Source organism: Crocodylus siamensis, chromosome 2 (assembly GCF_052110815.1).
Source record: "Crocodylus siamensis isolate JL-2025a chromosome 2, ASM5211081v1, whole genome shotgun sequence".
Taxonomy (NCBI): domain Eukaryota; kingdom Metazoa; phylum Chordata; order Crocodylia; family Crocodylidae; genus Crocodylus; species Crocodylus siamensis.
The window spans coordinates 83848869-83876577 of NC_143396.1; the positions used below are offsets into that span (position 1 = coordinate 83848869).

The window sequence follows — 27709 nt, forward strand, 5'->3', positions numbered from 1 at the left end:
GAAGTTCATGGGAATTTTCCCATTGGTTTTAATGGGACTGGACTGATAATCACCGTGATACTATCTAATAATAATCCAGTAAATGACTAATAGATCTAATGAAGCCATTTGAACTGGACAGACATTATTTAAAATAAACTTCCAAATTATGTGAGATCTGCTCAGATGGAGTTCTGTAGTTAGAAATGTATTTATATATAAAATCTTCCTCACCTGGTGGAAAGAATGTAACATTTTGATTTAAAAAATCAGAATAATTGTGATGTTGGATCACAATTATGACGGAATTGGAAAATCTGAATCATTCATCTATATTTGACAACTTTTTAGTATTGAATTTATTTTTCTTTTCACAGTACACTTTTAAAATTAAATTTAAAAGCAGCCTTCAACTACAAGGAAATAAAAATCTTAGAAGTATCTGACTCAGATGCCCCATGTTTTCAGACACTGGTTACGTGGAATCCAGCAATACAACATTTGATTTTTGCCAGAGGTATTTCAGCATGTAAAGCTTACTTGAGCCCCTCAGCTGAATATCAAGCCTTGCTTTTGTGAAGTTCTTAATGACTTTAGCTTTCCAGGATTATTCAGCACAGATTACCCCCACTTCACTGTTTCATTGGATCAAAGGATCATCTCCATTGGGAAAAGTACAAGAAGTGATTTAGCTATTGCTATTGGCAATATGCATCATTCTTGCATGTACCATTTTAGCACTTTTTTAATTCACTGAACTGTGGCCAATTTGAATCCATACACGCACTTGAAAATGCAGGTCAAACTAAAATATTTAGAAGAACATCAAACAGGCATATCTTTGGTCTATAGAGATATATGGACAAAAACACACTTTTCTTATGATTCAGACTGGTTTGGATAAATGAAGATCAAAGGCCAAATTAACTTTTTCTCCCCTTGAGGAATAAAATAATGATGATGTAAAAATAGTTATTTTTCAGATTCATTTGCAATATTAATTCACTCACTAAAGAAGATGAGGGCAAATTTGCTGGGGGCTTTTTTGTTTGCAAGTATAGAAAGAACCGAAAATGCAAATAAAATGTGGATATTTTTATTTATATATATGTATGTATGTATGTATACACACACACACACACACATACATACACACATATATGAATTTGTGCGGCAACTTTTAGAGGTGCACTCAGCTGTACCAAATTATATCTGTTTCAAACTCCTAAGAGAATATAGATATGATTTTTTTAATATGCAGTCAGGAAATTATGAACAGTGAGGCTTCAGGGTATTTTTAAAAGTTTTGAGTAATATATTTCAATAAAATGTAAAGCTGATCCTGAGGGGAAGAACAATTTTACCTATAGTTGTTTTCAGAGTATCTGATGTTTAAGATTAACTCTGTGATTTGCTCTTGAATTGGTACTAAAGTTTTAAGGAAGTTGTTTATCTTTTGTACCATGATTCCACAGATATCTCTGGGATACAGTGTCTTATTCATGTGCATGAATTTATGTTTGCACTGCTGCCCTTCACCTATATGACTAGTCTTTTCTCTCTTAGGGTCTGCTAAGGGTTTGCTAACTGATGACACACAAAGTAAAAAGTAATCAGTAGTTTGCCAAGTGGTATGCACTTATTATGCCAACAAGTCTAACTCTGTTGATGCACTGATATTTTAAAACGAAATATGGTGGTATTACTCCTTTGACAAAGTTGAATTTTTAATTCTGTGCAGATAAATATCTTCTTGCTAAGGTGTTACCAAAGTGAGGTATGTTAATAGCAGGCTTCAATATTCCGTGCAAGCAGGTCACAGACTGTAGAAGCTTAAAGGCTGACCTATGAGGACATTTTGCACTAATTTAACATAAGATGCAGTTTTTAAACATATTTAAATAGGTGCAGGAGTCTAAATGGATTTTGATTTATTGAAAGGCAGGGGGAGGTGAGGTTAGCTTAAGTTGATACGGGATTAAACTAAATTTCAGTGAGTCACTCATAAGCAGGAAGAAGTGTGTTGACTTCAGGGTTTGGACTGGTTCAGTCACATCAGTTCAACTAAACTGGTGCAACATTGTGTGTTGGCAAGACCATGGGTTACAGATCCCATGGGCTCTGTCTTCCTCTGGGTCTGTACACAGAGACCAACACAGTAGGGCTGTGTCCACACGAGCATGGACATTTATTTCCCTGGGTACAAGAAGCAGCAGCACAGGGGCAGGTCCTAGTCCCATGCCCCAATCAGGTGATCAAGGCACAGGGCTTGGAAAGAGCTGCAAGAACGAAGTAGGTCTCAGCCCCCTGCTCCAATCTGCTAATGGGGCAGCGAGCAGTGAGCTAGCTGCCCCACTGACACATTGGGGCAGGTGGCTGGGATCTGCCCCTCCCATGCAGCTCTTTCCAAGTCTCCTGCCTCTGATCAGGGAGCCAGGGTCAGGAGCTCCCTCTGCCAGGACAGGGGAGCATTTTCCCTGCCCCAGCAGCAGGCAGCTCTCAGGGGCAGAGTGTAATGTCCCAGCCCTGGTCAGCAGACAGCCATTTTCTGGCCCCGTGCTCCCTGCCAGCCCCTGGGCTAACACCTAGGGTGGGACTAGAGCTTGCCCTGGTGGCATCAGGGGCCCATTGGAGGGCCCCAGGAAACAGGAGCAGTTTGCTGCCATTAACAGCAAATCTGTTTCTGCTTCCCTGGATGTATAGATGCCTGCCTGGGAGCATTTACTCATGAGTAGTTTACTCATGAGTAAACTGATCCCAGGTTTTATGCATGTGTAGACAAGCCCACTGAACACAGGAACTGCTTGTTTCTGCTGCCCTGGGTGCTGTTTATCCCAGAACAGCAAAGAGGAAATGGATGTCATGACTCTGTCCTTTTTACTTCTTAATTCATAGAGCTGGCAAAATGCTATATCTTCCTGAGTGCCAAAGACACACATCTTCCCTTCTGGGTTACAGTGCATAACAAGGTCCACCGCAAATGCAGATGTGCACCACCTCCCAAAAGGAGGTGGTAGATACTGTGTACAGTAGAGGCTAATGTCCTTTTCTTAAACTACAAGGGCTAAACTCTCTTCTCTGATCCATACATCTGATCTCTTTATGGCTCTTATGCTTCCCTGCATGTCCAGGACCCCTGTTGCCTTTTATTACTATTATTTTATCCTCCTCTCACCAGACACAGATTGCCTAGTGGATCCACTCCTTCCCTGCAAACTACCCTCGGAGATTCTTTCTTCCAGCTGGTAGGTCGATAGTAGCAAGTGGTTTGCTGCAGAGTCAGAGCCAATTAGTACTGTGACACAACTGACCAAAAAAAAAAAAGCCATGAAATAAACATCTCAAAGTGAAAGACTCAGATCACTGAAAAATCTTGAGTGTTCAGCTCCCTGCACTGCATGCTGTGCTGAAGTCCCTAATGATCTTTTGCCCTCTATTCCAATAGGTCTTCCCAAACCTGCCAGACATATTACACTATTTAGAGAGCAGGGAAAATGCTTTTCTGTGTGTTTGTGGAACATGAACATTAATCCAGTTTAGATGCCATAATTTCCTTTTGCAGGCAAGGTTAATGTAGGACCCTCAAAGGACTGGGGGTAGGGAAGCAAGAGGTGAACACCCCCCCACATCTTATTTACCTCTATTGCTATTTATGTTCTGTTCATTACTGTAAAATTGTTAAATTATATATAAAATTGGTAGCACAAGAAAACACATCAGACAAAAAAAGATTTGATGACCACAATGGAATAATCTTTCCCAGGGCTGCTTGGATCAATCTAAGGAAATGAGATTCCAGAAAAAGATATAGTTTTTGGAAATGAATAATTTCAATAGATGCCATTTGCCACAGTAGAGGGCATCTCTGTCTCCCTTTTCTGCTTCACACACCATATTCTCTGAGCTGCATCTTTGATCCCTGGCTGTCTGAGTGGCTGCTAGTACTTGCACACTATCTCAGAAGGACATTGAATGACCTGGATGTTGAGCCACCATCTTCTCTTTGCTGGCAAATGATTGCATTTCTTGTGTACTGAGATGTTTTCTTTAATCTTCTTTTTCTTTTGAAATTCACTACAAAGCACAGAGATACAGTTTCTTCATCTTCTGAGTATTTCATTTTTCAAAGTAGTTCTTTTAATTTGCACCTTCAGTTTTGTATATACAGTCATTTGCCCCTATGAACACTTTTGTTTATTAGTGGAAGATCATGTCTATAAAACAGGAAGCTAGGGCCGTGTGTAGACAAAACAAGGAGCACGTGTGCACAACACTTTAAAGCGGGCCAGCTAAATGCTTTTGCACCACTTTAATGGTGTCAATGTTTGCATGCCTTGGCAGCGTATTGTGCATTAATTCCAGCTGTTGTAGGAAATTTGGCAGTGTAATGTGCTGTAAATGACTTGGGGCACAGCAAACTAAAACTCCTTCAGCAAAGTAAAACTCCTCCAGCTGTGGAGCAAAGCACCGGGCTCTGTGCAGCTCCGTGGCTCTTCAGGAAGTCCTGCAGGCAGCCTGGCAGCAGTCCGGGAAGGCAGCGAGCCTGATTCCCTTCCCCCTGACCACCAAACCTGCCTGAGCTGCGTGGGGGCCTGGTGCTTCCTTCCATGGCTGCGGTGACTCCTGGGACCACCCAAGCTGGGTGCCTGTGCACAGGTGCTGCTGCTGCCATGGAGGGAAGCACCAGCCTCCCCACTATAGCCCAGGGACTGTTTTGCCTGCCAGCAGCTCACCCTCCCTCTCTGCCACCAGAGAGGCAGGTCAGTGCGGGGTGTGTGCATGACACGGGGGTTTACTTCACCCTGAATTGAAACGGTGGGTTTAAAAACCCACCGTTTCAATATAGGGCCCCATTTCATCTACCTGCACCCACAAATCTTAACACAAGATCAGTTTGTGCCATTGACCAAGCCTGTTCCAAACTTTCCAGTGCTATATCTTTTTCTGGAACCTCATTTCCTAAGATTGGTCCAAGCAGCCCTGGGAGAGATTATTCCACCGTGGTCATGAAATCCATTTTTGTCTGATGTGTTTTCTTGTGCTGCCAATTTTATATATAATTTAGCAAGTAAATACAGTAATCAACAGAACATAAATAGGAACAACAGAGGTAAATAAGATGTGGGGGTGTGTTCACCTCTATCCTCTCTCCCCCAGTCTTTTGAGGGTCCTTGTCAAAAGAAAGGTTGGTATATGTGCCCTTTTTCCAGCGGTTTTTCACATGTGTGCATATGAAATATACAGCACAAGTTGTATCCACATCTCTATATATGTACACAGGAGCTAGAAAGGATTTAATGCAATAGAGTTTTAATGGTTGTTCTTATTTCTGCTAACTTTGACCATCTTGATGTGCCTTTTTTGTTCCTTCTGCTGCACATCCCATTACTCCTATGGACTAACACTCATTTACCACAAACTTGTGAACTAGGTACATAGTCCTGTTGCTCCCTCTAGTGGCCAGCCTCACACAATACAAACATAATTCTCCAGTGGGTTTGTTAAAAATGAAAATATTATTCATTATTTGGTGTGGAACAAGGATACAAAGATCCCAAGTGGTTCTGGTGCCATGGAATCCCTCATTAGAGCACTCTTCTGTTAGCTTGTCTGCCACTACCAACCTCCACTGCTTTTGTGCTCCACTTTCTTTGTCCGAAAGGAAAGGAAAAAGGGGAGAATTCAGAGATGTTCCATAATGCATGTTACATAGGACTACGTGCATCCTTTAGGCAAAAGCGTGGCATTGAGATGTGACAGGACAGGGTGAGGCCTATACATGTATTTTACTATAAGCCTTCTTCCCCACAACATTGATTCAGTTTTAATTTTACTCATATGTTGTTTCTGCCTTAATGAACGTATTATACTCTTACGTACCCTGTGAACCCATATGTTGCGGTATAATACATAAATAGTATAAAAAATGTTTTAAGGGGGAAAGCTGCAGGCACCTCAGCCAAATTTTACACTTTGACTGCAACTGTCAGATGTTTTTTGAATGCATGTCCTTTATATGAATTGCCTTCCGTCCAGACCTCTCTTGCTGCGTCTCTTACTAACTGTCTGTTGTTTTGTCTTTCCTCACCAGCCTCACAAGATTGTAGGACAAATTCTGTCTTGGACATTAATAAGCCACCTACATATTATTCCTTTTGATTTCCTGTGCTGACTTCCCCACAACCCCACCAGTTTTCAAGACTTTCTCTTCTGCCCTCTCTTTTCCTTGTCACACTAATTAGATGCACAATTTGTTTGCTTCAAGGAATACACACTCACAGCATCTGATACCAAGATTAACTTTTAATTAAAATAATAAGAAGCCTAATTGAAGGTGTTCTTTGTCTCTTTTTCAAACCTATGTCAAATGTTAGAGGTCTTCTTATGGTAGGTGTTACACTGGACGTGATTAGAGAGAGGAAATATCACTTATTGTTGTTTACCCCAAAATCTGTGGATTTTTTCTTCCACCAAGAGCTAGAAAAAATACCATGAGAGCTAGGATGATAGCCATGTTACAAGATCCTGTGGACCAAGTCTTAAGACAAAATTCCCATTAACTTTATTACATGAACATATAAATGGGAAGGGACAGATAGATTTTGGATCACAGCATGGTGATTTAACCCACATCCTCACTGTCTTGGGGGAGCCTCATCTGCCTTCTCTACCCCTGTTGCTACAGCACGTGGCTAGGGCTAGGAAACAAAGAGTGTGTCTAGGACATGTCAAGAGGGAGTGATCCCCAGCTGCCAGGACAGCCTGTAGAGAAGCCCTAAGGCTGCTGCAACTTATTCTGCAGACTCACTTAGTCCCTGAGCAGCCTCAGCATTAAAACATGGCAAGCAACATGAGTTGAACCTAACTTTTCTCTTCTCTATGCACAGAGTTTGGAGGCAACTGCAGCCGGGGGGTAGTTGTGAATCTGCCATCAGCCGCAGTGTGAACACCTCCAGGTTAAGAAAGGTCTCAAGATTTGCAGCCAATATTATACCATTGCCATTGAGCACTTTATAGTCTCATCATTTTGCTATCTATTAATGTCAGGTGTCTTTCTGCTTTACTGAGCTACCCTCTCGACTAATACAGCTGTATAATTACAGGTAATGGGGGACGTCATTTTCTGCTCCTTTCCTTCTTTCCCTCCCCTGCCCCTGCCACATTTCAGTACATTTTTGCTTGCTATTTGTTTATGGGCCTTTTCACAGTTTTTAATTCTCATCACTGTGTTTCAAAACAAGCCAACTTATATTATTATTGGGAGTAAAATTTCCTAAGACAGAGAATCATATCCTTCTAAATCACTGATGTGTTGGCTGATACCGTCTCCTGCTTTAGAGTAATTCTGAACATTCATTCAACCACAAAGGTGTCTTGATGCTGACTTTTTCACTCAGGGGCAGATCATTCCACTACCCTTGGATAGATTGATGGAGAGCACCATTAGTGGCAGAGCAGCCAAATGTCATAGTGGTGCTGCTGGCAAGTGGTTACAGCAGCTTTAATTTTAGATTAGCCTGACGGCGTCCCAGAATCCAGTGCCAGTGACGACTCCAAAAGCTGAGCTCTACCTCAATATCTCTGGGGGTTTTTTCTCTTTCCCTAGCAATTTTGTAATTCTGTCAACAACTGTAAGCAGGTAAGGGGGGTTTTTTGGGCAATCTTTCTTTACAAAGCCAACCTAATCATTGTTGTTTTCCTTTAGTTATTTTGTGATCTTTTTTCCCCCACAAAAAGTACTAATTGTATTGTATTGTATTGTATTTTCTTAGTGACAAAGGTTAGATTTTTTGGCACTGTTCCATTGAGTGTCTGATCTGATCCTAAAATTGCACCCAAAATATAAATAACTGATAATATGCTACAAGTTGTCAAACATGCCTGTTTTTAGGAATCTCACCGGATCTTTAACACAAAAAGACTGCTGGGGAAAAAAGGTGTTTCCCAGGGATAAAAAGGGATAAATAAAGTTCCTCATTCTTGCTCTTTTTTTTCCCCCCACACTGGACAATAGGGAAAGGAGGATTCTGAACACAGAAACTTTTTTTCCTAGAGATCACAAAAAAAAAAGATGCCAGGTTTATGGCTTTTCAAGAGGAGTTTCATGAGAATTTTTTATCATAAGGATATGTTTCACTGGAAGAGACATTTCAGAAAAAAAGTTTTCATGCAGCTGTGTTTCTTAAAGTTAATTTAACTTGAATCTCGGTGGAGCAACCTTCTAAGGCAGCGATGCTCATCTTTTTGGTCCTGTGGACCAAATAACTGGCATAGGGCTGGTCTGCAGGGCAGATTGGACCCCACATGTCAGAATTGGGCCCACATGCGTGGAGCCAGACTATGCTGCTGCTGCCGCCTGGTCCCACGTGCTGGGATCAGAGTCCGGGAACCCTGTGCCACCTTTGCCCAGTCCCATGTGGAGGGATCAAGGTCCTGGACTGCAAGCTGCCTCTGCCTGGCCCCACACTGGATCTATCATGTAGGGCCACAGCCTACTCTAAGGCTTTCCTGGGTCTTAACAAAAAGTAAAACAGTGACACTGTTGGAATGAAACAACTAGATACTAGTGGTAGTGGCAACACCATGATATCCTTCCCCTGCTTGGAGAAAATATGATAAACAAGAAAAAAACGTGGCAAGCAACTGAATCCTCTTGTACTTTCAGCACCGTTCTCAGGCAAAGCATTCGAAGCTAGTAATTGGGGTTTTTAACTGAGGCAGACTCCTTTTCTTCTCTTCCCTTTTCTGAAACCCATGTAATTAAATAATTTTTTTCCCCTCAGAAATACAGCACCTAATGGATGGGCCTGAATGGATTTTCATCCCAAGCAGATAAAGGTCTCCAGGTCAAGTGCTGTAAGCTGTGATAATAATGCCACAGTCCGTTTATTCTGACCACTGAATACGGTTGTCATACACTTATCTAAATTATCTGCAGGACACATGCAATGAATGGAGCATGATTTTTTTTTTCCTTTTTATGACTCTAATTGTTCACAAACTGTCATTCAAAATCATAGAAGCTTCCATTCTCAACACCACTGAATGCAAAGGTGACAGTCTCTGAGAAACCTGAAAAGACTCAATGCTTGACATGTACCTGGCAAACAGACTGATAGCTTTGTCTCTTTTCATGTTGTTTTGGCATATATTTCAGCTCTTATAGAATTCTATATAAGACTGCAGTATTTAATAAGAAAGACTCCAAGGAAATCAGGTCTGCCAAATCCCTGAATAGTGAATGCTCCAGAGACCTCAGACAGGAGTCTGAAGCAACAGCTGTGAAATATTCATAGAACCCTGCAAAATTCATTTATATCACTGCCCTACCAGTTAACTTGAAAATAACTCCTGGACATCTTGCACTCTGGCTGCCTCTTGTGTCTGCACTTCTGGAAATCCATCCATCTCACAGCATACTGCTATGAAAGACAGAAATTGGTTCGGAATTAGAAACAGTTGATACAAAGCAGTCATAGGAAAGTAAACTATGATATTGAGGCAGTGACATTTCCCAATCTTAACTAACCACATACAATCACCCAAACCGGGACAGGCAACCATCTACCTTAAAGCCATACATTATTTAGGGGTTCTAAGGCAGTAGTCTTAACTAAAGATTACAAAAGGAATTGAAGAAAAATAGCTTCCGAGTTGGTGCATTTGTTTCCTGTAAGATGGCTTGTTAGTAAGTATGGGTTTGTATCTTATTTTCACAGATTGAGCATATGGATCTGTAAGACTACTTGGGTAAAACAGAGGAATATAGAACAGGAATAGGAGGTAGAATTGCTTCTATATACAATATAGCACATCAGGGTTGGCAGACTATGGCCTGCAAGGCAGATCTGGCCTGTAGAATCCGAGGCATTTGGCAGCGGGGATTTTGGCTGCAAGCATGTTATGTATCTTGCCATGAGGAGAAGTGCCACTTGTGGGTGCTTTCTCCATGCCACTGTGGGGAGATGCACTGGTTGTGAGCTAGGTCATTTTGGCTCACAAACAGAAAACATTGCCAACTGCTGCAGTACATTAGTGGAATAACTGCCTCATCTTAAAAAGACATTGGCAAGATTGGAAAGGCTAGTAAGAGCTCAAGAAACAAGTCGTGGACCAGAAAAAACATATTTCATGGGGAAAGGTTTAAGTAGCTCAGCCTGTTTATCAAAGAGACTATATGATGATTTGGTCATGGTCTGTACATACTGTACAAACAGAAGGAGAGGATCATGCAATACCACAAGCCTTTCTAAGGCTTTGAATTTCCCATCACTTGAAATTATTTTATGTTTTCAAAAATGATATGGAGTAGTACCACAACCAGTTATGCAACTCACTGTAGGACTAACAGTGATATTCTATGGTATTTGGCCATTTTAATGAAATAGGTCATGAAGCTTTTGAGTTTTTGCTGAACTCAAGTTCCAAAGTGTTTGCCTGATTTTTTTTTTTTAATCAGTCCATTTGAATAGGTATTGGAGACAGACAGAAATCTGAAGTAGTGTTGAACAGCTAGCTAAAGTCAGTGTTGAAAGTTGGAGTTTCTTCTGTTACCATCTCATACCATTCGTCGCTGTCCTTCCACCCCTGTGCTGGTATTTAAAGCTTGTATTTCTTGTTTTCATACATCAAACTGGTGTAACCATGTAAAAAGCTGTAGGTTTAAGACTAGCATGGCCAGTCTTCAGGCCCAATTTCTTCTCTAGATAGACTGTCCCCTTTCTGCAGCAGCATTTTTGTTTACACATTCAGAAGTGCTTCACCTGGAAAAGAAAGCTTCATTTTTACTGAAGCTGTAGTACCATGTAGGAAGCTCCATTATCAGACATTTTTAAATTCAGGCAGGATAAGCATTTATCTGGCCTTGTTTAGACAGGGATGATCCTGGCTTTGCAGAGGTTTGGGCAAGGTGATTTCTAGCCCTAGTTTTCTGTGATTCCAAATGGAAAACCTTGACTAGCCAACAAAGAGCCCCAATAAGCATTGTGTGCATATCCCAAGATGGGATTAAATACTACACCAAGTGCCTCCCTGTGTACTGTACCAGGTGCCTCCCTGCATGAACTGCAGTGCATATGTGAGAGAGAAAACATTGAGTCTTTAGATTACATTTTGTTGGTTTTTATTCCTTCAGCCGTATTGCATGTCTCAGTGCACGCAACTTGTGGAGTTGAGCTCACCCTCTAGTGTGTGCCATTGCTCAGAAACTCTATGGGAAAAATGTGCAAAATAAACTGTAAAGTTGTCTCACTATCTTTACAGTTCATACATGCAGTAATATGATCGTCAGAAAGGTGGCACTGTTGTATTTTGTATCTTACTTATTTTACTGGGTGTTGTCTATAGACTGTAAAACTAGTCATCCACATTAGAAACATTTTGTTTTTCAATGTCTTATCCTTTTGTCTGTTTAACAAGCATGCATTTTTCGTTGAGTTTGTTATGAGTTTTAGAGAAGGACCTGTGATAAAAAAAAAAAGACAAAACATTATAGATTGCAGCCTCCTGAAGTATAGTCATTCAACTGTGGAGAGACTTTGGCTTCTTTGTTACTAAAATCTTGTCACAACCTAAACCGAGACCATAATGACTGCAGCGAGAAACAATGAGCTCAAACGTCCATCCCTCTTGGAACAGGAATTTCAATTCTTTACTTCACAGGCAATTGCTTTGTGTAATCCCTGTCATAAATTTATCCAACTTCATCTTTATACCCATTTTCTTGCCCCCCAATACTCCTAGTGAGTGGCTGTTCTGAAATCTTATTCCTGGGATTTTAAGTATCCAAGAATGTTTGAGTTTTGGATCAAATGACTTGTATATTCTTCCAGAGCTTTAAAATTGTATACTAGATGCAGACTTGCTTATACATAGCAGTAGAGCGTTACTACAAAGGAAGAGAAATTAGGTATTATTCAGGCTGATGGTAAGCGGGGTCTGAATTACACTTGCACTCTGTGGGGGTCTGTGATGGTGGCAGCTGGAAGCTGGAAAGAGCCGCTGAAGCTTGAGCTCCTTGTAAAGATGCAGGGAGGGCTGGGGGCTCTCATCTCTTATGAGGGGCTCTTGTCTTGTATGGGGGGGGGCTCAGTTTCCCTAAGCCCCACCGTATTTCAAATCCTGATGGTAAGGAAGTGCACAGATGAGAAAACTACTAGATCCTACATTCTTACGAATCTACAAAGATTTGTACTTTATGTCTTGTCTATATTTGTAGCACAAACAATGTTGTCCTTGGGATCTACACTATTAGCAAAACAATAAGATTCTGTAACTAGTTTTTCTGATTGTTTGCTTCAGATAACATCTCATGCCATTTTGGCTGTTCCTTTCTCAAGACGTGTTTATAAGCCTGTTCTATTTCTAATTCTTTTCTAATTATAGTGGGAGAAGCTACAGATGACAACAAGTGAGAGGAGGAAGATAGTCTGTTCTGTCACATTCCACATTATTGCTATTACCTGCGTTGTTTGGTCATTGTATGTTTTAATAGATCGGACAGCTGAGGAAATTAAGCAAGGCAATGACAATGGTAAGTTACTTTTTCTGCCACTTTGCTAGTACAGTAATAGACTAATTACAAAGGAAGATTAGTTAATGGGACAGTCGTTGTTTGTAAATATATATCCCATTGCTAAAATGCTTGCATATCTGCTTTATGGAAAAATTAAAGGGCACATCATTCAGTGTTAAAAGCCAGAATTTGGCTGAATTTATTTTGCTCCTAGACTGCAATAAGAAAAGAGCTCACAGCCCAGTGCATCCATCAGAGCAGCTAAAACATGTTGTTTATTCTTATTTTTTACTCCATAGCAGAGGGGTTTTCATACTGAAATAAAAAATGGCTAATGAAAACCAAAGGTTCAGCTGAATTTCACAAAAGCATCCAAAAGTCCAAAAACACATCCAAAGGTGTGTTTTATGTGACTTAATAGAACTTGTCTGTTCTGCAAAACTAGGGTAGGACACATGCAACAGGCTTCGTAATGAAGATTTCCAGCAAATGATCTTTTATAGTCCCAACTGGAAACACTATGGGTGAAATTATCAGCCCCTAATTTGTAAAATAAATGATACCAAGGCCCTTTCCTGCATTCTTCATACATAGCTACGTTTATTCTATGAAAACAGTCTTTACTGTGGCATTTCAGTTCAGTGTCCAGTAGAAACCCAGAAATGCAAAAATGTTGGCTATGTGAGTGGAGAGAGGTAAATAGCTGTGTTAGTCTGAAGTCAGGCAGAAGGCAGGGCATGGTGGCATCTTAGAGACTAAATGCCGTTTTGAACTAGTTAGTCTCTAAGGACAAAGGAGAAATTACTAAAACATTTACAGCCTTAAAGAACTTTGGTGGTGATGGTTATAATAGTATGATTCTCCCTTGCTAGATGAGAATCAGAATTCCAGTCTCATCTTGGTCAGGAGTGTTTGGGGTAATGAATGTGGGATTGGCCCACCATTTACAGCAGACTATAGGTTAATGAATTGAGCAGGTATTTTCAACATGTTTGAACTACTGTACTTCAGTAAAGCTGTAAGTGCTGCTTTATAAGAATCTGTTGAAGTAACTCTACCATGCAAGAACAAATCCCAGCCATAGATATGCCCATCAGCTGTTCTTCAAGTCAAGGGAAATAAGCCAGCACATTCAAAGGCAGAATTGGATCCACACATTATCACAGAGAAGTAACAAGGTCAGGCAGGCAGGGACCTCAAGAGATCATCTAGTACAACAGAGGATTGAATCTGAAACTTTGGTGTTATTAAGCACCACGCTCTAACCAACTGAGCATGTTGTAACAATAATTTTCTTATCTTTGGCCGCCACCCACAAAGGACAACTGCCAAACATCCCTTCAGAATCAGGCCTGCTCTTTATTTCATGATAAAATTCAAAACACTGATTTACTGGCCAGAAACGTACATGCCAGCCAGCTAATATTAAAAGATGGTTTCTGTTGCCATTTGAGGTATGTACTCCAGGGCCTGGTAAAATTAGGTGTAATATCTAATCTTACAGGTGACACCAACAGCAATTCTAATTTGTTTACAGGAGGAAAAGAAAACCTTTGCATAGTATATGAATGACCTTGTTAAAAAGAAGTCTATAACAATCATTCTTCCTCTTTTGATCAGGACTATTACTTAGTAGACTACTACATTAATATTATATGTGTGTATAACGTAGATAACATGCAGTGCTGGAAATCATTTGAAAACCACATGCCTGTGCATGAAAAGGCTTCCAAGCAAAACAAATCCACATCAAGTCCTCTTGAATACTTAAAGAATTTAAAAATCAGATGAGTATGTGGGGAGCAGCTTTTCAGTCTCTGATGTTAAGTGACATAAAGACTAGCACAGCAGAGTCCCTTGTGTTCTGCTGTAAACTTTACATGAAACAACAAAAATCAGCTTTGTGTACTGCTAGTTGAACATCAATATTTGATGCTGCTGCTGCCTGCCCAACTCTTGTTTTATGAGCAAACTCTATTTATATAACATCAAGATCCCCAAGATGATTCTGTAAGGCCAAGTCCTAATATCATGTTTCTCTTTTAAATATGTACACCTTTGGTTTTCATTGTGAGATTTACCCTAGGAAAAGAAAGGCTTGATACTTTATTTACAGGTAAATACTATCCATTAAGATAACTATGTGCATTCCCTTGGTTAAGCTGACTTTAGGCAAGCTTAACTACTCAGCAAAAGTGTCTAGAATTAATATTTGCTTTGACATAGGGTATATCCGTAGTCAGGTTACCTACTCTCAGTAGTTTAGGCATATTTCTAGTGTTCTTGAAACATGGCCGAATGGTTGATATTGCCACCTTAACAGAACACAAAGACATTCTGGTGCTACCAAGGTAACAAGGAAAGTGAAATGGTCATTAGCACCTTTTTTCAAATGTTATTTTCACTGAAAAAACACTAGGTGAAATGAGAATTTTTTTGCAATCCCTCTCCTCAAATACTGGGGGTGGGTTGGGAAAAGAAACCTGAAAAGTAAAAAATGTTAAGTTGCCTTTTTTGTTTCTTTTCATCTTCTGAGACCCTACTTAATGGCAAACTGGGGGGAAAACAAGGAGGAAAAACCTAAAAATCAAAAAATCTGTTCTTTGTGGTAAAGCAGTGGATAATCTCAAATTACTTCTCTAGTAGTGTACAATGCAAGACAGGCAATTGAGAAGCCCTGGATTCTCAACCTGCTGCCACTATTCCTTCTTGAAGCAGTGCCCTCTGTTGACTCCTAAATGGTCTCAAGCAGGTATTTCTACTCCTCTCTGACTTAGTTTTCCGCTGTGGAAAATTTGGACAATACCTGTCTACCTTACAGTATTATTGCTGTACTTAATTATGTTTTTAAGATGCCTGGACCATTAATGGCATTCTGTGCGCTATGGATTATTTATTTAAAGTTCTCCTAAATATTACTAATAAATGTATGTATTGGTAAAAGGTTAAAATATCTAGGAAGCAATGTTGATACAAAGGCTTAAACAGTCCAAAACATTGAAGGCCAGCACATTCTGTATCAGTGCCAACGCTGTCATCATTAGTCAGATGAGGCAATGCACAACTGAGTTTTTTTTCCCCCTCTTTTAGAGTGCTCAATGTTTGAAGCAGCAGCTGCAATGGTGTTAATTATCTTGTGATTACAAGACTGTTCCCAGTATGGCATTCTCTGATTTTGTAAAATCATAAGACTAGTTTTAGGTAAAAGTGAATCATCTTAGTATTGCTCAGAATATCACCTAACTTAGGCCCACTGTTACGTGGCTTCTCAGTGGCAGTGCCAATGGAGATTTTTCTGCAATTATAGAAAGACCTTTAAAGAGTTACAATAGTTTCCTTTTATCCCCGCCTTTAATAACCAGTAACAAAGAGTGAAACAAGATGTACTAGAAACTTTAGGATTTCTATGCAACTAATGAGGAAAACAGAGAAATGCACACAGAGAAACAGAAAAGAAAGGCCAATCAGAAAATGGATGATGCTGGTTAGCAGGGGGTGGGATTCTTTCCCACTAAGTTGCTCCAAACCAAAGCTCCATCACAATGGAAAAATGCTATAGTATAATAGGTTATGGCTTCAATTAAGTATAAAATAGGGCATGTATCTTCTAACAGAAAAGGCACAAAAAGCAATTCTGTGTCACTTTTTACAGCAGTAGTGTGGCACAGGCCAGGATCTTGCCATTCCAATTTGGATAATTACATTCTACCCACTTAAACCTACAGACTATAGTGATGGGTTCTAACCAAGAGACAGGAACAAGAAGCACAATACAAGTACACATTTCTGTCCCAGGAAGTAATTTTATATTCCTGATGTATATAACCGCACCAGTGAAAGTCTGGTCTTGCTGCTTTGCCTACCAGCATGGCTCCTGTGCTCTTTTAAACAGCAGTTAATCTTTAGTACAATAGCAGCAACACTTGTGTCTCTGTATATGCACAGCATTTAAAGTATTTGGAATTCTTTAGAAAAGAAGTCACTTCATTTTGTTCTATGAATATTATTCAGAAATAGGCATGCATGACATCCAGGAAAGGAACTATGCAGCATGACCAAATAAGGTGATGATGATGATACTAACCTTAACTTGTTTGTTTGAAAGGTGTCCTTGAATGGCCATTTTGGACAAAACTGGTTGTGGTGGCCATTGGGTTCACTGGAGGCCTAGTCTTCATGTACGTACAGTGTAAAGTCTACGTTCAGTTGTGGCGCAGGTTGAAGGCTTACAATAGAGTGATTTTTGTTCAAAACTGCCCAGACACTGCTAAAAAACTGGAGGAGAAGAATTCTTCATGCATTCAGAACTCTGAAATCAAGGATGCTGTGATAGTGCCAGTATCACAGACAGGTACAAACTCACAGCCATCAGCTGAAGAAATGACTTCTGAGGTCATGCCAGTTTGACAGAGGTGGCACTCTTTCTTCACTTGAAGAATAAAGTGTGAGTGTTTTCTACACCACAGCCACTAAAGAAAGCAGAGATGATCATGCATACTGAGTAAAACAACACAAACCCTACCCAGGAAAAAAGGATCCAGCGAAGCAACGTGTTACTTTATGGAATGTGACCATTTTGTGAAGTAGTTTCTCAACTAGTCAGCCAGGTATAGTGACAGTGGAAGTGTAGAAAGTGCAATAGACAACAGTTAACAGACAATGCCAAACAGACATGACAAGATGACCTTTTTAAACTTAATGGCCATGAGGATATTGGAAAGACCTGCTATTATTGTTCTGTTTACAGGGAAAAACAAACAAACCCTTTCCACCTGTTTATTACTACTAAGGGTCTTATTTGCTAATTATCTTCTTAAAATACACTTCAAAGTAATACCATTAAGGTCACTCACATAAACCCTCAATCAACAAAGTTAACAGACCTACACCATGGCACTCCTCTAAGCCTCAAGAAGTTACATGCTTGTGTGCTATATTGGGTGCCTGAATGTTTTGGTAGTTGTATGAGTTGAGGATAGCTGAAGGGTAGTATCGAAAATACGTTTCATTTGAATATACATTCACATTTTTGCAAAAATATTCAACAATCAGACTTTGAGTTCTCTAATTGTCTGAACCCTTTCCTCGGTCCCATAAAATACAGAAGTTATTTAGCCAGAAGGCTTCAGAAAATTATTAGATAAATGTCTGGAACAGGACCTTTGTTGCAGTACTTTAAAAAGTAAGCAAAAGAAACATGAATTCTCTGTTATATAAGCATACTGGATATAGAAAGCTTTGTTCCAAAATGGAAAAAGATTAAGCATAAACAGAAGTATTACAGGTGGAAGCATGCAATCACTCCAAAAGAACTTGACATTGAATTATATGTCTAAAGACTTGGGGGGGATAGAGGGAAGTAGTGGGAATTTTAAACATAAGGCTTTATTTTTTAGAGTTTGCGATACAGCAATTAAGGTAGTCACAAGCAAGCATACCTAGTCTTAAAATGATGCTGGTATCTCCTTGCTCTGATCTGGTTGAAAAAGTTATCAGTGGATTCTTTTATATGGGTAAGATTGAGCTATTAGCAATTCAACAGTTCAGTTGTTACTTTTGTGTTTGAGCATTCTCATGTTAAGTGAAGTGTGAATAACATTAACAGGTGCAATAGATAAATGAATGTAGATATAATAATGTGTCCAACAGAGTGAGTTATATAAAGAGAAGACTTTTGTGATTTACTTCCAATCTCTGTGGTGTTTATTACTGGGACAGGAGAGGCAAGCTGGTGAGAAATACCTGTGCATTGGTTTGGGTAAGTCTGAGGACAACACTTGATAGCAGCTAGGGCTCCTTTTGAACTTGTATTTAGGAAATTGGCCTGGGGAGAGGGATGGAAAGAACAAACATACATTCTTTTAAAGAGGTAGAAGACAAATGTCTGTTGTATTCAAATGTCTGAGATACTGATATTGGTGTGCTAATTTTCTCCTTTACTTTGATGAAGTTTGGACAGAATACAATTTTATATCAAACTGCAAAGGTATAAAGGCACTTTTAGAACATTTCATTCTGTTATGTTTTTACACTTTAAGTTTGGAATAATAACATTAAAGTAAATAACAGCCAGGAGGAAACTGGTTTATTCTTTAAATATTTATTAATGGGGACTACATAATTGCTCGATCTAAAATTTGTATTCCCAAGGTAATTATCATCAGACTTTTTGGAATTAAACTACATTTTATAATTTTAAACCCCCAAATCCTGTTTCATGCACGATGCTTAAATCTAAAAATCCCAGTTCTAATATGGATTTGTTTGGGCACAAGATGCCATTTACCTCTTTTGTTCAAACAAATGATTTTTCCCTCTTCAGCCTATTTGTCCCTTGGTTTGGTCATGTCTTAGAACCATGGAAATATTTATGCCCTAAAGTCACGCTATTTACAAGACCATACCAAGACTTCTCCCTCCCCCATATGGCAACAGCTTTGCTGACATTGTGCATTTGAAGCTTAGTTAAAGTTTAAACATTACAAAGGGAAAAAATCTTTAACAAAAACTACCCTCAATGAAATATATATCTGAACAATGGGATGGAGAGGGAAAATGTAACATTGAGTCAGACCAAAAGACCATTAGAATAAAATTAACACTGAGTATAGGTGGCCTTAAATAAGGGCTTTGATTCCTTAGAATAGGGGTGCTCAACTTGGGCCCATGGGACAAATTTGACCCATAGGGATTCCATGGATCAGAAAACCTGGCAGCAGGGGATGGAGGAAGGTCTGTGAGGCTGGCTCCAGCCTTACTCAGGCCATTGAAACAAAAGAGTATCAGGGTCAGGCCCTATCCCTGAATGTCCAGATTGGTCCATACTCCTCCCCTTCCATCCCTCCCATGCCCTGATCAGGGCAATCCCATCCCACCCTTCCACCCAGCATACACATCAGTGTTGCCCACCCCTTCACCGCATGTGTGGATTGGGGCCACTCTGTTTCCCTACCACCTGGTGCATCAGGATTGGGGCTGCCCTGCCCGCCCCACCCCACATGTCCAGATCAGGACCATTCCATCCCCACCCTGGCCAGATGGATCAAAGTCATGCTACACAACCCCTGCAGCTGGATTGGGGCCAGCTGGCTGGATGCAACCCACAGAGGGACCTGGCGCTGCCCATTTGGCCTGAAGGGCAAGATGGTTGGGCACCACTGCCTTAGAATGTTATTGTAAATGTTTTCTTTCCTCCTTGTCCTCCTCTTTCATAGGAGGTTGATTTGTGATAGCTTGTGAAGACTTAGTGGTAGGCAGAAAGACACGTTTGCACTGTGTGATAGGTCTTGCCTCCAAGAAAAAAATATGCATGGTAGGCAATACCTCATTCAATTCTTTGTCACTTACGGAATTTAACGGTCTGTATTAATCCAATTACTTTAGTTTACCAGAGGCTTCTATAACACAAAAGGAACACATTTTTTTTACTGGAAAAATAGAAGTCTAGTACTTTTTTTTTTCTTTTTTTAATGACATGAAGTAATGGTATTGCAAGTAGAAGTTAAAGATCAGGGAACATCCGACACAGACATAAATAGTCTTTCCACAGTGGACAGCAGTAAATACCCAAATCAGGCAAAACTTCATCTTGGCATGGTTAAGAATTACAGGACCAAACCTTGGGACAGATACCTACCATGATGTGCCCTTTCATAGATATACTTAGTTTCATTAAATTGCATTAATTTGGAACCAAGTTCTGCCTCCTGGCTTGAGCAACACTCCTAATTAGTTTGTGTGAAAGTTATGCTTTAACAAAGACTGCAGAACAATTGTACTAATGAGCAATTCTGGAATATCAACAAGATGCTTCTGTTCTGTGTTAAACGTGTATGTCCTCTTTACTGGTTTCTTAAAAGTTTGCCATTCCAGGAATGAATTATTTCAATGATTCATTTAAAAATTGGTAGCAACACTGAACCACTTGTTTTTATGCTAGCATTATGAAGATTCTTAATAAGTCCAATGATGCCATGTCATATATCGCTATGCTTAAAAGGCAGTATTTATTTTTCTGGCCTGCAGAAAGTAAGTTTCCCATCACCAGGACTAGCCCTTTCTAATTCTAAACATTGCAGTGAAATGTAATATGGGATGGAAATATTTTACTGTGTGTAATATTGGATCAAGTTTGTGTTGTTTGTTTTATCCTCTTCTCTTTTGCAAAATAAAAAAGATGAATTTTTGGGTGAATGTGTGTCCTGAAAGACCGAAGGTAAGGGGAACAAAATTACTAGAACTCCTAACTGTTGTGGAACAAATTTGTATTTGTATTAAACAAGTGACCCCAAAGCACTGTAGCATTCTGTGTTTACTTGGTAAGTATCACACTATGTGGTGATTCAATCGTTCTTATGTTTCCAAAGGAAAACAAACTATTTTATTGTAAACACAGATTTTGCACATTTGACCAACCAAAGCAACTTCAAATCAGCTGTCAAGCAAAACATATTTTCATGCTGTTTTTCTCAATAGTTGGAATTCCAAGCAAAGCATAATTATAACTGAATGTACTAGGAAGACTCCACCTACCTGACCGTTCCATTTTCCTAGGTTGTGAGGTTGATAAAACTTTAATGTAAGTTTAAAAAGGTACTTTAAAAGGGCTTAGCCTAGTCCTCATGCTACGGAAACTGCTAAAAAATATGTCCAGTTATAATCTAGATACTGTCTTTGAAACATGATGGCCTGGTGTTATCTCCCAACATCTGGAGTGTTGGGATAGGAAGGCTCACAGTGAAAAGTGCATCCATAGCCTTCAAGACCAAAAGTTAACTAGCTTACTTGAAAGAAGAATGAGACACAGTAGGACATATATAAACTTGCCTCACTAACTGGCAAGTAAACATCAACTTAAGTACAATACCTACTTGCCCGACCTTACCAGTAACAAAAATATGTATCATATTTTTAAAAATAAGTGCTTTTATAGGGCATATTAATTTACATTGCTATACTTTCTGGAAGATTATTTTAAGTAGGAGATTCTTACACCTGTGTAAATCACTAGTCCTTTTTATTTTATGCAAGAGATTTAAACTGAATGTAAGAAACCAACTTATAATACATGCAGGCATGCAGAGTTTTTTAAGATTTAGGGCAGACTTCTATTTTACCTTGTGGTGACCAAAGGGCAGTTTGCAACAAACTCTCAATTACCCAACTAAAGATAGATACAGGAATAGGATCACTTTCCAGAGATGTGTAGATGTTTCCCCATTCCTACAGTGCAGACACTAAGCCTTCCAAGGGGGTAATAAAAATAGTCTTACCCTTTAGTTGGCTACCTGAATGTTTGTCATAAGCAGCACTTTAACTGAATTCATGACCAGTTGCATAGCAATCAAAGGTGTGAAAGGAACCAGCCACAAAAGTATACACAAAGTATGTGTAACAATTTTACAGCTTATTCCTCATTTTATTACACCATTAATTGAATGAACATGTGTCCAGCTCACTACTTAATCATGTCTTAATTGTAATGTTCATCAGAAGCCCCAAATGCAAGAAAATTACTTAAAAGGAAACCTGAGGAAAGCAGCCCTCCTGCTGGGAATAAATCATGCTGTGGGCCCTGGATGATGTTATATTTATCACACAATGAACATGTTAATTGTGCAATAGATTGTAAAATGGCAAACCAGCCACAAAAGTGGTGAGTGAAAAATATGGAACATTGTGTCTGGTTTGTATTGCACTTTAATTTGAACGTGTCCTCTCACCTGGGAACATTTAAAACCATGCTGCAGCCCAGCAGCCCACACACCAGCATGTATACACCTGGATCCCAACAACTGCATGTTATATTATGCCATACCTTGGAAGTCTGGCATGTCAGGATGCCTGATTTTTGCGATCTGGGATTAATCCCTCTATGGGATCTGAAAAATTTTAAGTAACACCTGCCACAAGCTAAGAGAAAGCTGACAAGAATTTGGGGAGAAATGTCTGCAAGTGCAATCTTGCCTTGAGGGTTTGCTGCTTTTGTTTCTGAAATTACAAAATAGAGGCAAACTTTATTACACAGCGTATGTATAAGAATGAGGTTATTACATCAGTCATTTACATGGGTTGTTCCAGAGGGAAAAATGACAACCTTACTGTTTTGAATGAACATACTGCTTCCTCTTCATTTGCCATAAACGAAAAGATGATAGAATATATATCAAAGATGATTAATTAGCAGAACACTTACTTGCTTCATCCTCCAGCAGAATAAGCCTGCGTTTCTAGAGCAAGGAATCATGGCCCAGATTTATGAGTAAAAATAATCTAAAAAAAAATATCATGTGTTCATGTTTAACAGGGAACTAGTTACAAAATTATTACCTACTTTTTATTTATTATAGAAAATTGGCCAGTATCTGAACTACACCAGAAAACAGCTTAAAATAGCAGTGCAAGACCTGTATTAGGAAAATGTCTCAGTTTACCAGAAAAATTCCTTTCTTCTACCAGGAATTCCACAGATCCATAATGACGGGTCAGATGCTTGCAGTTACTTAGAAAAAAGCTCAAGCTGGGCTGTGAAGCTAAGACCCCTGTTTTTCAACAAACCCAAGTCAGCCAGTTCCAAATACTTCCATAGCTACTTAGTATAGCTTATAACTTTAAGCTTAAATTCAAAATTTATTAGATATCTCAAGAAGGGCATCTGTGCCCAAAAGCTCATAAAGAACAATTTTTCCAACTATTTAGTTGGTCTAATAAAAGATATTACATCTACCCAAAGAACCTTTTTCACCTATGTCCTTAGACAAACATGGCTACAACAAACAACCACATTAGATATCTCAAGGTAGTTATGTAAATGGTCATCGTTACAAAGCAATTCAAATTTTACACGCCATTACTGGACAATCACTGGTGTCCAAAGAGAAAAGAGAAGAAGTTATGTCATCTGCAGAACTATAATCCCTAGGCTCAATGGAGTGGCTCTACAGACTTTACTACTAGAAGAAAGGAATTTTTCAGATAAAGTACATTTGCCAACTGTTTGTCCAGGGAAGTTTTCAAGTTTCTTAGTATACAACATTTGATATTAGGGTCTGCCCAGAAAGGGAACTAAAAAGATAAATAAGAAAAGAAAAGAAAGAAAGTTTGTGTCAATTCCATCTGTGAGTTTGTTTGCTTTCCTAATATATCAGTTATTGGATGAACATGCTACACAGCTCCCCTCTTCCAACTGCAGAGACTTAAAGAGAACAGCATGTTTAATTTGTAAAATGTAACTGATGTGAGAAAAATGTCTGTGACCAGCTGGATCTTGCCATTTCTTATTGTACATGTTCGATGTGAACCTGAAGTCTGGAGGTTCCTTAGAGCTAAATGAATGAGTGTACATTTTTGAACATTTGTCAAGAAAAAAAAAGGCTGTATTTTAAAGTTTCTGTAGTGTATTGGTTTAATCTTCTAAAAAACAAAAAAACAACAAAAAAAAACTGTAGCAGTATTTTTATGTATGATGGAAGTTGCAGAACAGTCAGAGCTCTTCTTAACTGACATTGCATTGAAAATTGACTGTAGCTCTCTCCCGACATCATGAGTATGCAATGGTTGTGTGCAATATATTTTTGTAGTTACTATAAATAGAGGTGGAAAAAGTTGGAGAGCAAAACAATTTCTTGAAACAGGCTTATTTTGGGAACAAAGGCTGTGCGAACTCATAACATGATTTTGCCCTAATGAGAGGTGAAGTACTGCTATGCCCTGATTAAACTAAAGCGATCGTAACTGAGATGGCAGTTTTCAGAAGGAAAAAAAAAATCGACATGTCCTTGACAGGAGATAATGAAGATGCTGGGCTCGGTTTAATCAAAATGTATTTGCCAGGAGGGAGTTCTCCTCATGAGTGTGGCTTTGCAAAGTACAGAAGATCCAGCTAAGAAATCCTCTTCCATCCGAATAAGAAGATGATACCGTGCTCGTTGCTGTGAGCTGGACAGAACAAACTATGGCATGGATTCTGAGGTCTGAAATTTAGGCTCATCTTAAGATTTTACTGGAAGCACTCTACAGATTTGCTTTGACTTTTCATTGTCTGTATTTATGTAGGGTAACAGCACTCTATTAAATCACACATAGAAAAAGGCACTTGAAGATAATCACACTGCAAAACACTTTCTCAAGGTGAAAAGATGCTCATGAACACATATGGTATCTTTTGTATTCTTATGATTAGACTTAATTTTTCTGGGTTTGAGTATAAAATTTGGTACCTGTAACATATTTTCCTTGTAGGAGAGGCATAACTGAATAACCAGCAACTCCCTGGGTAATATCTACTTTTTGAGTTTTGATTTTGAAGAAGAGTGTGAATGGCAAAAGATAAAATTATAGTTTTGTAGTAGTGCTGGAGACATGCAGTCATTATAGTTCAAGAAATATGCAAGAGACAAGGATATTTGGGGGTGGGGGAGTTAGTTGGTTCAGTAGAAGTTATCACTGTGTGGCTGGAAGAGATTTAGACAAGCTTTCAAGCAAAAAGGGACTTGAGGAAGAACACTGTGTGCTCAAAAGCATGTCTAAAATCTCTCCCAACCGTGCAGTTGGTCCAATAAAAGATCTAAGCTTGCCCAAATAATTTTGCCTTTGTATACTTTTTCTAATTGCCAAAAGTATGACTAACACAGGACTTACTGTTTCACCTGCAGTAAGAGTTCAGTTTTCCTGCTAGATTCTGGATCCCAATAAATCCATCGATGGGTAAGTGACACATCACCCAACTCCCTACCTCAAGAGCCTCAGATGCCACTTTCCTGAATACTTTTTTATTCTTTTCTTTCTCAAGTAGTTGATGGGATGTTTAATTTCCTCTTTGTGTGGATTACCTGAAACTACAGAAGATACCTCTCTCCTTTCAATCCAAGAAAGGAAATGATTAGACACTCATAGCCAGGATAACAAACAGGTGTCTTTGTTGTCCCCAAGTTATCAGAGGTTCAACTTCACTAATCATGACTGAAGCTACAGCTCTTAGGAGTTAAGATGTTAGTGAACCACCAAGAAGCCTCTTAACACCTGTTTGTTCTTCCATGTGAGGGCTCCTCTCTCCTTTCTTTATGACTTTGTCTTTAGAAGACCATGAGAAAGCAAGGGCCAAGCTAGTGTATCATTCATAGACAATGTCATACTAGCTCTGACATTTTTACTTTGTTCCTGCCTTTAAAGAGCTATAACGAAGGATAAGTTCCATTGTAACTGATATACAAATTTCCCTTGTGATGAATGATTCTCTCAACTGCCATCTTGCATCTGTTTTGGCTTACATGAAGAGAGATTATAGAATTATGAATCCAAATTATTTGAATTAGAAAAATCAGGCTGATTGATTTTTTTTTTTTTAAACTCTCACTAAATTTTCATAGAACCATGGCTGGTCTTGGAGAACTGACAAAGTAAAAGGCACCTCAGTTAGTAGTAAAGTATGTAGATATCACTCCTGGTATACAAAGGAGATATGATTTTTATATGTTATTTAGCAAGATACACTATTTTCAAGTGTTACACATTGTGAGATATTTTGCACACTAACTTTTTTTGAGTCACCCTAGTTAAAACAGTTTGTAAAATTCCCAAACTGAATGGTTATTTAGCATGAAAAGCAAGTACCTAAATCAAAGATGTGTAGGGGTAAAACAGCCAGTTTAGAGTGAAAGAACACTTCTATACCAACAATTACAAATGCAAAGCTGCAGTATACAATGGTTAACTTTACAATGACTGCAATCGCTGATGCTAAACAAGCAACAAGTTCATGATATTCCTGATACTGAGTATAGAACTCCTGTGGTAATATCAGAAAAAGGCAAGATTGAATTGTTAATGGCAACACTTGTGCAGATTTCTTTTTAAAATGCAGTGCAATTTTGCCGGGACATTAGAGCCGCCTCAGGGCATTCCTCTACCTCCAGGTTTCAAGATGCAGAACTTGTTAGAAAGATAACTGTAACAATGACATTACTGGATTCCATATTCACTTCTTCTCTCTCAAAAGATCCTGATCTCAAATCCAAGGAACACCCCTCCCAGAATTTTCAACCCTGGAATTTTAAAATCAAGCTGAAATGTTTCCTGTCTGCCCCCCTCTTCCATCATCACCCTTCAGCTTTGAAGTGAAAATATTTGATTTTTGCACATCGGTTTATCAGGTATAAAATCTCTTCTTTTACTTGAACACATACAAATTTGTATTTGTCAGTATGAATTGGATGCACACAGGGACAGATAGCTTAGCAGATATACTGCTGTTTCATAGTATTTTTTGTATGTGAGCATTAAAATGCTTCCCTCATTATCTGGAGAACTTTCCTTTTATCTGCCTACACAGTAACCTAAAGAAGAATGTGAAGTCTAAATGATAGCAAAAGAAATGGTGGTTTCAGGAAACCTTCACTAACAAATGAGAAACTTGATATGAAAATGAATTGTTATTTGTAAATGTCTACAAGTGTGAAGAAGTGTCCACCTTAGGCACGTTAACAGATAAATATATCTGCTTTTCACATGCCCTTCTGGGAAAAATAAAAGTCTTACTGCCTTTATTCACTCCACTGGGAAAAATATAGAATGACTTTTTTGTGGTAATTCTACTCCTGTCCTTGAAAATACGACAAAAGTTTTAAACACAAAGAAACTTCACTGGTTTTAAGTTAAATTAGTTTAAAAGGGATTTATCAAATCCACATAAACTGATATCTGAATACACTTCTTTTGGTTTCAGAACTGCTGTATTAATTTAACTTCACCAGGAAGTTTATTAATGCAAGTGAAATTGCTCTGCCAGACTTAAATTGGTGCAGCAGTTTATCTTGGTCAAAAACAGGGTTCTGCCCCAACCCTAGGGGGGCAGATGATCATGGCTAAGGCACATTAGTATCTGCAGCAAACAGCACTAATGGGAATGTAAGGCCATGTAAATAAAGTATTGTTTGCAGACCGCAAGCCTCATCAAACTACTACAAACTGCATGCAGCAGCTCACTTACCCTAAAGCAGCTTAACTGCTGCTTCAGACACAAGCTATAATGCTCAGTCATTAGCTACTGTAAATTCCATAGAAGCTCAGAGAGATTTTAACACTGGACTCTGCCCTTTCTGCTCATTGGGTCAGAAAGGAATCAGCCATTAAAGAACAGCATCTGCATGCTTCTATTCCAGTAAAGAAAAATCAGTGGTCCTGCTTAAGCCAAACACCCTGATGTTGGAGGGCTTGTTT

The 27709-nt window shown here is 39.1% G+C and overlaps 1 protein-coding gene across 2 annotated transcripts in view; it reads left to right on the top strand.

Annotated features, from left to right (window-relative positions):
• Positions 1-27674, top strand: part of MARCHF1 (membrane associated ring-CH-type finger 1) — a 479517-nt gene extending 451843 nt beyond the window's left edge. For both annotated transcript variants that reach the window (XM_090036253.1, XM_090036254.1), the window contains 2 exons: positions 12364-12511; positions 16599-27674. In XM_090036253.1, the coding sequence (XP_089892379.1) occupies positions 12364-12511; positions 16599-16900 (450 nt within the window). In that variant the 3' untranslated portion in view covers positions 16901-27674. The remainder of the gene's footprint in view (positions 1-12363; positions 12512-16598) is intronic.
• The last annotated feature ends 35 nt before the right edge of the window (positions 27675-27709 follow it).